The sequence below is a fragment of the Nuphar pumila genome, chromosome 17 (assembly GCF_984573655.1).
Source record: "Nuphar pumila chromosome 17, dmNupPumi1.hap1.1, whole genome shotgun sequence".
Classification (NCBI taxonomy): domain Eukaryota; kingdom Viridiplantae; phylum Streptophyta; class Magnoliopsida; order Nymphaeales; family Nymphaeaceae; genus Nuphar; species Nuphar pumila.
In genome coordinates this window covers 30,786,717-30,801,112 of record NC_143265.1, presented here as the reverse complement: position 1 = coordinate 30,801,112, position 14,396 = coordinate 30,786,717, and the positions used below count along the sequence as shown (strand labels likewise).

Below are 14,396 nucleotides of genomic sequence, written 5' to 3'. Positions count from 1 at the left end.
ACAAGCAGTGATAATCGCATCACCCCAATATAACGCAGGAACATTGGATTGAATCATAAGGGTTCGGGCAACATCAAGCAGGTGCTGGTGTTTTCGCTCAGCCACCCCATTTTGTTGAGATGAATAGGCACAGGTAACTTGGGGTTAAAATTGTACTAGAACTTTTGATTTAGACTCAAGAGCATTATCAATGTGAACAATCTTGACAACAGATTCAAACTGAGTTTTTATTTCAAGAATTAAGGATTTGATAATTGAAACTTCAAATCGTTCTTTTATTAAAAACACCCATGACAACTTAGAGAAATCATCAACAATAACAAGATAATATCGACACTGAGTCCTAGTAAGAATCTTACTAGGACCCCATACATCTGCATAAAGAAGTTCAAAAACTTTATGACTAGACTGACTCTGACTCGAAGGGAACGAACTTCGATGATGCTTGCCCAATTGACATGCTTCACACTGAAATGATGTAGTAGAAGGAATTTGAGGAAAGACATAACGAAGCTTTGACAATGAAGGATGACCAAGACGACGATGCCACTGAACAGGACTGGATGAGTGTTCCACTGCAGCATAAACATTACCCACTAGATGATGTAGGTAGTAGACTCCATTTTCTTCATAGCCTCCACCAATCTTCTTCCCCGTCAGCAAATCCTGAAAATGACAACCCATCGGATCAAATATTACTCTACAGTTTAGTTCTTTTGTAAGGCAACTAACAGAGAGTAAACTTTGAGGAAAGTTGGGAGCATGAAGAACATTTTTCAATAGAAATATTTCCCTGACCAACAACTGGTGAGGAACTCCCATCAGCTAATGAGACTCCTCGATAAACAATAATATTCTTTAGATCTGAAAAGAATTTCCACACAAATGTCTGGTGCACCAAAATCAATAATCCACTTACTATCATTCAGATGAAGATGATTCCTATGTCACACGGACTCGGCTTTCGCACCCGAGTCGACACGCCCCGACACAGGTGCGGCTTAGGACTCGGCCCGGACTCGGTCAACGCTGAGTCGGACTCGGTCAACGAGTCCAGGCCGAATCCGTCCACATTTTGGACTCGGTCAACTTTGATCGAGTCCAAAAATGTCCATTTCGACTTTTAAATTACATTTTGGATCTGGGTCGGGTCGGGTCCAGATCCAATTTTCTTTTGCAGTCGAACCCTAAAAGGGGTTTATCGACAGGGGGAGGGGCTTACCCTCTTGATTTTCCCCTTCAGCCCCTGCAGCTTTCTCCTACACCCACGTCGGCGATCCAGACTCCGGTGACGGTACGCACAGGCAGCCACCGTCTCCCCCTCCGTCAACAGGTATGTCGATCAACCCTCCCTCTCCTCGCAGCCTCCCTTGCACCCTCTGCTCGCAGAAGAGGGGCTCGGCCCCTCTCTGTGCCTCCTATTCTTTAGCCCCTCCTCGTTTCGCTTATGTCAGGCCCCTTCCCCCGTACCCTCTGCTCGCAGAAGAGGGGCTCGCCCCCCCTCCCTGCACCCTTTGCTCGCAGAAGAGGGGCTCGGCCCCTCCCTGTACATCTGATTCATAGAGGAGGGGCTCGTTTCCCTTTTATTGCAGGGGTAAGAAGTAGGAGGGGGGAAGGAGGGGGCTCGGTTGACAGGCCGAGCCTTGCCACGCCGAACAACAGGGGAAACGAGGAGGGGTCGAGCCTCTCCTCGTTTTCCTTTTGTTGGGCAGGAAGAAGGAGTGGGGGAAGGAGGGGGCTCGGCTGAGCCCCACCCATCCACCCTCCCTGCACCCTCTGCTCGCAGAAGAGGGGTTGAGCCCCTCCCTTTGCCTTTGATTCACAGAGGAAGGGCTCGGCCCCTCCTCGTTTCCCCTGCTGCCTTTGGCTTTTTGGCAAGGGCGAAGCCCCTAGCACGGATAAGGTTCAGCAGGGGCTTGCCCTGCCCCTCCTTTTTTGTGTTAGATAAGGGGTAGCTCCTATTACTATTATTTTGATGTGTTTATTAACTTTATTTTATTTACTTATTTTCTTTTCAGTTTTCAGTTTTCACTTTTCAGATATAATGGTGAGTTCTAGCGGTAGTGTCAATACATTTGGTTCAAGTTCTAACCCTGAATTAGAAGTTTTTCAACCACTTTGAAGGCTTGTGACAAAAGGGGTAAAAGCTAGTAGTGGTGGTGGTGGGAATGTGCAGTTTCATTGTAATCTATCTAAGACTGTTTTCACAGGTTCTTATACACGTGTGAAAGCACATCTTTTGCATATTCGTGGTCAAGGAATTAGGGCATGTTCTGGGGTTGACAAAGACATGTTAAAGCAATTAAAAAAAGAACAAGAGGAAGCTGAAAAGAAGAAAATTGCAGAGATGAGAAGCGATTCGATTAATTTGTCTTTTCCTACTGCTAAGAAGAGCTTTTAAAGAAAAGAAAGATGGAAAGCAATAAAATAATACAAGCATCATTCAAAAACATGGCAAGAGCAGAAATTGATAAAAAGATTGGTCGATTCTTTTACTCAAGCTCAATTCATTTTAACGTAGCTAGAAGTCCATACTGGAAAGATATGATTACATCTTTGGCTAATTGCAATTTGAGTGGTCATGTGACTCCTAGTTCAGAAAAAACTAAGAACAGTCATTCTTGCAGAGGAAAAAAATAGAATTGAAGACTTGTTAGAGACTCAAAAATTTGCATGGAAACGACATGGAGTGTCGATTGTTTCTGATGGGTGGACTGATATACAAATGCGACCACTGATAAACTTCATTGCTTACTCACTTAATGGACCAATCTTTTTTAAGACTGTTGATGCATCTGGAGAGTATAAAGATGCTGAATATTTAAAGAGATTATTTGTCGAAGTGATAAAAGAAGTGGGTGAAGAAAGTGTGGTGCAAATCATTACTGACAATGCTCCAGTTTGCAGTCGTGCAGGAATGCATTTGGCAAGTGAAGATACATATTCACATATTTTTTGGACTCCTTGTGCAGCACACAGTTTAAATTTGGCACTTAAGATGATGCACATGCACATGAAATGTGCTTATGGATTGAGGAAATAGAACATGATGTTCAAAATATTAGAAATTTTGTTGTAAAGCATCATCATGCCCTTTCTTCTGATCTCAAGTTACTGAAAGTTGCTGAAACTCGTTTTGCTTCTCTCATTGTTATGATAAAAAGAATTAAGCAACTCAAGAATGCATTGATGATGATGGTGGCTGATCAAGATTGGGATTTTTATCGTACTGAAGATGATGTCAAGGCTCAAGCTATCAAAAAATGCATCTGTGATGATTTTTTGTGAGATAAAATTACATATTTTGTTGAATTTACAGAGCCTATTTGGGAAATGTTGAGAGAAGTTGACAGAGATGTACTCATGCTTCATAGAATTTATGAAATGTGGGACAATATGATTGAAAAAGTTCAAAGTATCATTTTTAAACATGAAAAGAAAGATATTGCACTTGATGATTCAGAATTTTACAATCATGTACATTCAGTTTTAGTGAGAAAATGGGATAAAAGCAATACACCTTTGCATTGCATGGCACACTCTCAATCCAAAATACTACGCAAAAAAATGGTTGACAGCAGGTGTTGGTCGTGTTTCTCCAAATGAAGATCCTGAGATATCAAGAAATAGAATGATATATTTGGGAAGACTTTTTAATGATCCTCACATGTTTAAGGTTATAAATAGTGAGTTTGGCAAGTTTTTTACTGGGAGATTTGATTCTTTAGCAGCACTTGTGGCAAGGGACGAGGAAGATCCCTATGGGCAACATATGGATCAGAGACACCAAATCTACAACGTCTTGCAATGAAGTTGTTATCCCAACCTGCTACATCATCTTGTTGTGAAAGAAATTGGAGTACATATCTCAAATTCACAACATTAAAATAAACAAACTCACTAGTAAAAGAGCAGAGGATTTGGTTTATGTTCACTCAAATCTACGTTTAATTTCTCGCCGCACCAAAGAAACTAGGTACTTTTTTTTTTGTATTCAAAGTTTGAATTTAAATATTTGCATTCAAAGTTTTAAGTTAGATACTAATATAGTCATTTTTTGATGCAGTTGTGGACCATCGAAGAATTGGGATGTAAATCCAGAAGATTTTGACTTGGAGGGAGAACATAATTTACATACTCTCAACATGGACTACCTCGATCCTGTTATTCCCTCTAATTTCTGACGATGAGGCAGATTTATGATAAGTTTTGTTGTTTATCACACTCACAAGCTTCTTTATGTGTTATATTTTGATAAGTTTGTGTTGTTAAGAATTGCTTTTTTATTTTTGCTTTAAAATTTACAATCTTTATGTGTTAATTTATTGTTATATATATAATTATATATATTTATAATATATATATTTATAATATATATATTTATAATATATATTTTTTAATATATATATATATATAGTCGAGTCCCCGTGTCCAAATTTTTTGGAATTGCGCCGCACCTGTGTCGCACCCGCACCCATGTGACATAGGATGATTCTCTGTTGAGTAGGCAACACCGACTACAGGAGGGGTGGAACTCAAAGGGCGAAGAGCTATCCGCTCATCATATTCTGCTCGACTGAGGGTGATACTGTCACTTGCAAAGGTATTATCATGTACATTTGTTGCCTCTAGTGTAGTAACATTTGCTTTTGGAGCATATGACTTTGATGAAGAAGAGGTTGGCCGACCATGCTTATCCCAACAACGATCTTCTAAATGTCCAGATTTTCCACATAATGTACATTGAAGTTTTCCTTTGCCTCCCATACCTCTCCCACGACCTCGTCCTCTGATATTCTGAATATTTTCACGCCCATAACCAGATGAGACAACTAGAGCAGATGACCGGGTCACAGGATGAGGTTGTAGAAGAGAGATCGCAAGTCTACTCAAACGATTGTATGCGTCAGCAAAAAATCTGATCCGGTCAACATTTGGACTTTTGCAACAGAGAATTCTGAAGATAAACCTGTAAGAAACCGAGCAACCATAGTTTGTTCTTGATGATCCTTTTGCTTCGAACAACAATGAGGTCTGTGAGCATTGAGTCTTTCAAACGCAGCTTTGACGAAGGCATAGTACTGGGCCAAGGTCTGATCTCCCTGCTGCAAATTATATATCTCATGTTCGACTTGCAGGATACGACTCACATTAGTCTCTTGTGAGTACGTATCTCGAAGATTGTCCCACATCTGTTTGGCTGTATTATAGTAAATTAAACCATCTGCAATATGGGGTTCGACACTATTCATGATTCATGACATAACTATGTCATTATCTTCATCCCAAGTAACGTATTTTCCCACCTTTTCATTGGGTTCATCGTCCAACAAAATATGTTTTCTATGATGTCCAGATACCGACATCATAAAAGTTCTTGACCACCTAGCATAGTTAGTTTCATTCAACCTTACAAAAGAATCATACGAGAAGGGATTTGCAAAAGCCTTATACTCCCCAATATGTTCAATTTTGGAATCACATTTCGAAGTTTCACCCATACTGAATATTTAATGTTATTTCAGCTGCAAAAAAAAAATCAGATTCACTCACTTGACCAACGTGTTTTATAATCACACGCCAGTCAAGTCCACGACTACATAATTTGCCACACCAGAAATAAATTCACGACAAGCTACAAGTGACACAGAAAATAGCATGTTTCACAATCACGCATCAGCCAATACCACGACCAGGCACAACACATAAATCCCACGACAGTAGATAAAAGCTTCCCACAAACAGAAAATATTTTTCCACAAAGCAGGGAATCACGCCTGCTGCTTCCACGACAAAGAAAATAATATTAACATGTTGCTTTCACGGCACACATGTTACGGTTGTTAAAAAACACGAAAAAGCAAGAATCATGACTGCTGCTATTCATATTCTGCTCGAACGACCAAATGAGATCTGAGAGGAACAGTACCACGTCGAACTCGGCACCCAGATTCATGACCAAAGATAATATGAGCACACAAAAAATAGAAATCACGACAGCTGCTCCCAGACACAAATCACGACAGCCAAAAAGCAGGAAATCACGACAGCTGCTCCCGGACTATATAAATCATGACAGCCAAAAAAAACTTTTGTTTCTTCTACGCACCATTAAAAGACTGCCATATCCCGATCTTGATGACACGCAGTCATCGTGTCCCTTAGATCTGATGACAGATCTGTGTCATGACCTTAATCAGACACCAGATCTGTTATCAGATCTATGCAAAGAAAAAAAAATTAAATGTGCACACCTCTTGTTTCCAACCCTTTTGTTTTGTTTTGTTTTTTTTTCGCCTTTTGTTGGTGTAGATCGATCACGCTCCCGAGATCTACCGCTCTGATACCATGTAGAAGTTCTGAAAACTACCACATAAGCCGAGGCAGAGAGAGAGAGAGACGGCAGTGAAAATGAGAAAACTCGTTAATTAGATTAGGGCTAATCTCTATGTTAAATAGAGAGAGGCCAAAGTAAAAATTACACACAAGTCCCATTAAACACTAAATATCAAATAACCTCTAGTTTAAGAAAACTTAAACTTAAAACCTCTTAATCTCAACACATTTATATATAGAAACATCTACCTATGCTCAAGCCAGAGAACACCCTCAATGGATAGAAGCCATGAGAGTAGAATTAGAAGCCTTAGAAAGAGCCAAGATTTGGACTATTCAAGACATCCCACAAGGAAAGAAGTTCATAGGTTGGTATGTTTGTGTTTTTGAAAAGTAAAAATATAGTTCAAAAGATATTCACTTTCAAAATCTCATGAGATTTCAAATCTCATTAGACCTCAAGAGAAAGTGAACCGCACACAAATGAGATTCACTTTCTAAATCTCGCTTTTGGGTTTTGTGTCAACTCACTTTTTATGAAGCTTGCTTTTGGAGTTTTGTGCCAAAAATATATATATGTTTAGTTATTTGGGGGGTTTTGTGCCAAAAAATATATATGTTTGGTTGTTTTGGGGTGTTGTTCAAATAAGATTCTCTTTCTAAAGTGTATTAGGAAGTGAATCTCATGTGATTGAATCAAATGTACCCTAAGAGTGATGGAACTCTTGAACGGTATAAAGCTAGGTTAGTTGCCAAAGGATATTCCTAAGAATATGGCATAGATTATACAGAAACATTTACCCGAGTTGCTAGGATAACCACTGTCAAGACTTTAGTAGCCTTAGCCTCTGTTAAAAAATGGCTTATACACCAGATGGATGTCAAAAAAAGTTTTTCTTAATGAAAGCCTAAATCCAGAAGTATATATGGAAGCAACACCTGATGTAACTATTTACAAGGGAAAAGTTTTTCATTTGGACAAAGCTCCTTATGGTCTTAAACAAGACCCGAAAGCTTAATATGATAGGTTTAGTTAGGTCATGCTTGATATTAGTCGATCTTGTTTATCTAACACTGCATTATTTGTTAAGCTTTCTAATGTATTATCATTCTTCTTCTCCATGTGGACGATATGATTATCACCAGAGGAGATAAACAAAGAGTTGAAAACATTAAAAAACTTTTGAAAAATCATTTTGAAATGACTGTAAAAGGTTCTTTTAAATATTTTCTAGGAATTGAAGTTGCTTTCTCTCCTAGGGGTTATCTATTGTCTCAGTTTACGTTTGATCTTGATGTCGTTTTCGAGTCTAGTATTACAAATGCCAAAAAAGTTGATATTCCAAAAATTGCTAAATGATAATTGAAAATGGAAAACCACTTGCATATCCAACTCCTTACAGACAGCTTATTAGAGCACTCTCTTATATTTCAATTACTAGACCTGATATAACACACGTTGTACATACAGCTAGTCAATTTCAACACGCTCCCGCTTCTGTTCACATGAGAGTTGTTTTGCGCATTACTAGATATATTAAGTCTTTCATTTATCAAGGCCTTTTCTTGGCTGCTTCTTCTATATTAAATTTAATTGCTTATATTGATGTTGACTGGAGAGGTGATCCCAATAACAAACACTCAACTATGAGTTTTTGTGTTTTTTTAGGTAATTCTTTAATTTCATAACGATACAAGAAGCAGCATCTCTCTCTCTCTCTCTCTCTCTCTCTCTCTCTCTCTCTCTCTCTCTCTCTCTCTCTCTCTCTCTCTCTCCAACCGAAGCTAAATACAAAGTCATAGCTACGACAATTATGAAAGTAGTTTGGCTCAAAAGATTGCTAGCAAATATGGGAGTTCATGTAACAGGAGGAGCCTCACGCATATGTTGAGACAACAAAAGTTTCATCTACATTGTCAGCAACCAGACATTTTAAGAGCGTAAAAAGCATATTGAAATGGATTATCACTATGTATGACAGGAGTATTCCAATGGCATCATCGATCTACCCTATGTTACATCAGAGTACCAGCTCGTTGATTTCTTCACCAAACCTCTCGCGACTTCAAGATTTCACTTTGTCTTAGACAAACTTTCAGTTATACAACCGCAAGTTTGAGGAAAAGTGTTAAATTGTATGTATATGTATAATATATATATACGTATTTATATGTATACATACAAATGTATGTATATGCACTGTACATATATATTTATATTTGTTGTAAATATTTTTTTCTTTATTTTTTTATTCTTCTCTTTTTGTCTAGTTCATCTCAAACTAGGCATAGTTCCATTTGAACTAGTGAACACAATGTTGACTAGTTTGAATAGACGTTAGAGCTAGTCCAATGACTAGAAATAGAGTCGTTGGACTAGCTCCAACATCTTTTTTTGAGAATCCAAAATGTGTATAAATAAGGGGTAAAACCCCACTTTCACGTAATGCATTCTTGCATTTTCTCATTAATAAAATAATATTATTTTGTATCTCTTATGTGACCCTTGTGTGGGTTTTGTGAGAATACCCCTTTGTGGGTTTTGTGTGTGAATTCCATTGTGAGTTTTTCCTTAATTGATTGTCCACTTGGTATTCTTTTGGTGGAATATTTGAATATCACCATTTTATTACACTTGTTGTGACATGTGGGCAGGTTTTTTAAGGACTTCAAAAATCAACAGCGCACCATGCGCTAAATCACGATTAAAAAAATCATATTTTTATATCGAAATAATGAAGTATCCAGCCTCAATTCTTGGACACTTTGAACTGATAAGCGCGCACACACACACACACACACACACACACACACACACATATATATATATATATAGTCACTAGAATATGAGAACTACCGTGTGAAGCGTAATTTTCATGGATTTTTTGTCCTTTTCACTTAAATCTAACTGTACGGATGTGATCTACATGCTCGGTTTATAAGGAGCGGCTCTTGAATCATCAAATTATGATGCATAAACGAGATTTTTTTAAGGATTTAAAATCAACATATCATAATCTTTATAAATATTTAAGCATTCAGAAATCGCATTTTCACATTGAAAATACACGATCCAACAGTTGATTCCTAATAAAATTACCATGCCCAACACATCTACATGGTTGGATTTGCAAAAAAGGCATTGGAAATGCCCATATTTCTTGTTCTCATATTCTACTTTATATATATATATATATATATCAAAGTCACCTATATTGTTCAAGGTAATTTATCGCTGAGGGTTCTTCTCAGATAGATTTTCAAAAGTTGGTTTTTCTCAAGAAAATCATGAGTTTAAAAAATTGAAAAAAAAATATAAAATAATAATAAAAGGATAAGAAAATAATAAGTCTTGTATTATTTTTCTTGTAAAAATATAAAGAAACAAGTTCTAAAAGATTTTAAAATATAAAAGAAATAAAAAAACTGAAAATATAAGCCTATCGCGATACTTTGAAAATATCGCAATATATTGCCGATAGTATTGGCTGACCTTAAATCACCAATATTATTATATCGAAATAATGAAGTATCCAGCCTCAATTCTTGGACACTTTGAACTGATAAGTGCACACGCGCGTGCGCACACACACACACACACACACACACACACACACACACACACACACACACACATATATATATATATATATATATATATATATATATATATATAGTCACTAGAATATGAGAACTACCATGTGAACCGTAATTTTCATGGATTTTTTGTCCTTTTCACTTAAATCTAACTGTACGGATGTGATCTACATGCTTGGTTTATAAGGAGCGGCTCTTGAATCGTCAAATTATGATGCATAAACGAGATTTTTTTTAAGGATTTAAAATCAACATATCATAATCTTTATAAATATTTAAGCATTCAGAAATCGCATTTTCACATTGAAAATACATGATCCAATAGTTGATTCTTAACAAAATTATCATGCCCAACACATTTACATGGTTGGATTTGCAAAAAAGGCATTGGAAATGCCCATATTTCTTGTTCTTATATTCTACTTTATATATATATATATATATCAAAGTCACCTATATTGTTCAAGGTAATTTATTGCTGAGGGTTCTTCTTAGAGAGATTTTCAAAAGTTGGTTTTTCTCAAGAAAATCATGAGTTTAAAAAATTGAAAAAAAAATATAAAATAATAATAAAAAAGATAAGAAAATAATAAGTCTTGTATTATTTTTCTTGCAAAAATATAAAGAAACAAGTTCTAAAAGATTTTAAAATATAAAAGAAATAAAAAAACAGAAAATATAAGCCTATCGCGATATTTTGAAAATATCGCAATATATTGCCGATAGTATTGGCTGACCTTAAATCATCAATATTATCGCGATATTTCCAAAATATTGGCGATATTGGTGACACTTTATATATATATATATATATATATATATATATATATATATATATATATATAAGTAATGATAGGGTACTCCTGGAGCACCTACTCCCACCTAATAGAAGCTTTAGATCTTCAAATTTGTTGAACTTTTTTTGTTGATCAGACCCTATAGATATGATCTACAAGCATTATTTTGTAGAAAACAAGTTTTGGATGATGTGATTATAGCATACATGTAGGATTTTTAAGGCCTTTAAAAATCAACGGCTTACAATTTATCAAAATTTCATAAGTTAAAAAAACATATTTTTATGCCTAAAAAACACGATTTGAAGCATGATTCCTGTCAAATAAACTATGTTGAATACATCTATAAGATCTGATTGAAAAGATACAACTTACAACTATGATTTATAGTATGTGGGAGTAGGTGCTCCCGGAGCCGCATTCAAAAATAAATGTCCATATAGTAGAGACGAAGTGTTCGAAACCCAGTATTTTGTGGATAATGCACAAGGAGTGCTGGACATGCAACACTCGGTGTCCATTTTTCTGAAAACTTGCACTTGAAAAGCGGAAGTGTTAGAGGCATGTCTCGGTGTGTTTCCATATCTGACATTGATGCTTTGGGCCTCCAAAAGTGTCTAGGTAACATAGCCATCAGGTATGTCCCGTATCATGACCATATAGATGCCTACATGTCTAAGGGCCAGAGGAAAATGGTGAGATTTCCCAATATACATGTTGTACTCAATGTTCACGCAACAAGCACATCGAAAACATAAAACATGTGACTTATGCTGACAATTTTTATAGATAAATGTGTATTTCTTAGTTAGGGAAATAGAAGAATCAACCAATTATAACCGAGATGTTTTTGCAGCACAAGAATCAATCAACTTATATAAAAGATAAGGTCCCCAAATGCTTTATGAACTAATGTCATCAGAGGGTTGTAGGTTTGTAGCAATTTTATCTCTTTTGATATAATTTCTTTTTCAATTTGACTTGAAATTTTGAGATCATCTAATAACATTTGATGTGTTATAAATTTCCAAGCAAAAAAGAACAAATAGAAGTCCTTAGACACATAACGAAAACCTAGTCTGGACATATTGAGAACTCCAATTTAGCTATGAGGGAAACACATTTTTATATGGTTCATTACTCAATGCCAAAGATAGTAAGTGATAACTTACATTGGAAGTTGGGGACTGCACTGATCTGTTTCCTGTCCGCAGCACTTTTGCAATCTGAGAAGCTGCTGTATGCCGCTTAGCCTTACTCTTCTGTTGCATTGGTGGATATAGGGGCAAAACAAAACCAGAAAAAGAAAAGGAGAATACTTTCATTACAGCCTACTTAAAGATATAATATTTACTAAAAGCCAACTCATAATATGTTTTGAATCACCTGGCATGCATAAGCAATATGATTAATAAAAAAAGGAGGAAATGCTGACATCAGCAGAGATCAAATGAAGAGCTAGTGCAAGTTTCCTCCTCCACTATCAACCAGTACAAAAATCACTCATTGGAACGGATCAACAAAATGATAGAATGCCTCAATATTGGGATAGCCCATTTTAAGACATTGAACACAACAGAAGAAAATTAAAAAGAAAAAAGAGTGTACATGCCTTAGAAGCAGAATGCAATGGACGATTCCCCGGGCGCAACATTTTGGCTATTTGAGAAGCTGCAGTTCGCCGTTTGCTCTTACTCTTCTTTCCTATTGGCGGATTGTAGAAAAAATATGAACGAGTGAATATTTGCGGCCTTGTTCTGAGTCTATCGCTCATGCGCACAGCCTTGACCTCTGAGGCATCTCCCTCACCAGCATCTGGCTTCTTATCGGCCATATGAGAAACCTTGGTGGAGTTTTGCGAGCGTTTGGTAGGAGTACAATCCGAAGAAGAGCGCTTTGAATCCATAGATTTTAAACTACTCCATGACACATAATCAATCGTCTAACACTGAAAAATAAGTACATGACAAAGATCCAATATATGAGAACATGCATCAAGTAATATGAGGCAAATATTCCTCAAGAAAAACACCAATCAATACCTTTATAAAGCACAAAAAAAGAAAAATAGAACAAGCAATAGCACACAAATAAAACCCACATAACTAAGAAATCAAGCATTCCAATTTAAATACTTGAACATCAAAATCTTAAGAAAAAGGCCCAAAATTTTTAAACGACCTAACATGCAACATATAGAAAGCTTATTATTCAGCAACTTCTCCCCACCACCTGAGCCTATACATTACGGAAAAACATTCAAAGATGCACCAGCAACCAGATATCAACATGTCCCCTCAAAGAAGAAAGGAAGAAGAAAAAACTGAGACACACCCATGAGTGATAATACCCACTCATGCAACAGCTAATCTAGCAACAATGATACTAATGAAAATAGCAACACCAACAACAAAACAAAAAATTGTAGCAACAAATCAAGCAAAAAGTCATACAGAATAGAAAAGAGGAAACAACGATTCATGCAAGACCTCAAAACCCTAGCATTCGATTACCAACAAACCACCATAAAGAAACATATCAATCAGGCACTAAAATAAACGTACATAAAGGCCAAAAATCCAATAATACCAACAATTACAACCATAAACCCCATCGTTAGACTATCAGCCGAAAGGTGGAAATCGGAAAACTGTGAGTTTTTCGAATTGGGTGATTGCAATTAGCAAATAGAAAGCAAAATACAAATTATTTCCTTGAAGAAACTCCCCAAAACGCAAAGATTAGAGAGTGTTCGAACGAACTGAATCATGGTCTTGCAAAATGAATGGCCTATTCAAGTTTTCATAGTGCTCCAAACAGGAAGAGGAAGAACGGGTAGAATCGTGAAAAAATAACCGTTGATTGCCGTGGATTAGATAGGAATCGGGTGCTTAGTCTCAGAGATTTCTGGGATTGCAGAGAGAGAGAGAGAGAGAGATTGTGTCTCGCTCTTTTCGGTCCTTTTTTCGCTGTTTTAATAAAAAATAAATAAATGAATAAGCGAAAGGGAGACGGGCGTTTTGGTCATTTTGGTAGATGAGCTTTCTTGGCTTCTTCGCAAACCATGCGGGTCCCAATGGCTTGGAGTTTGGAGGTGGGTCCGGGTCCGGAATAGGCCTTCTATGAAAAACCTAGGCGAAAAAATTTTCATGATAAATTAAATTCCCATTTTCTCATGAAAATATCAGGAAAACATTTGAAATTTGGCAGATTATAGAAAAAATACAAACATAAAATATAACAAAAAGTGCTTTAAGTTGATAAAAGTGTAACATTTTCAAAATTAATGTTATTTTGAAAATGTAACGTTCTTTTAGAATTATGTCTGCTTTGAAAAATATCAAAATAAAACTGCAATATTTTCAAAGTATGATGTGAGTAGGGGTGCAAGTGGGTCAGTTTTTTTTGGTGCTTCAATCCAAATCCTACGCATCTTTTGGATATGGATCTTTGAAGTAAAATCTGAAAGGGTATTCAGATCAAATCTGAATCTGCACATTTCGGATTGTTTCCGGATTTTGATCAATGTTTTATATTGGATCTATATTCAAAGTCAGATACAATAATGTCCTGCAAATTTTACATGTAAAAACCTTGATTTCTGCTTTTGGTGGAACCCATATCACCATACACATTATGAATCAAAATTCATTCTTACATCATTGG

At 36.5% G+C, this 14,396-nt stretch overlaps 1 protein-coding gene across 3 annotated transcripts in view; it reads right to left on the bottom strand.

Annotated features, from left to right (window-relative positions):
* Positions 1 to 13,728, bottom strand: part of LOC149811863 (ATPase family AAA domain-containing protein At1g05910-like) — a 75,006-nt gene extending 61,278 nt beyond the window's left edge. The window contains exons 1-3 of one of the 3 annotated variants that reach the window (XM_089992689.1): positions 13,587 to 13,728; positions 12,343 to 12,678; positions 11,903 to 11,992 (exon numbers count right to left, since the gene is read on the bottom strand). In XM_089992689.1, coding sequence (XP_089848815.1) covers positions 11,903 to 11,992; positions 12,343 to 12,636 — 384 coding nt within the window. In that variant the 5' untranslated portion in view covers positions 12,637 to 12,678; positions 13,587 to 13,728. Of the gene's footprint in view, positions 1 to 11,902; positions 11,993 to 12,338; positions 12,679 to 13,492 lie in introns of all 3 variants that reach the window. The other 2 variants (XM_089992688.1, XM_089992690.1) reach the window with 2 other exon arrangements.
* Positions 13,729 to 14,396: the final 668 nt, after the last annotated feature.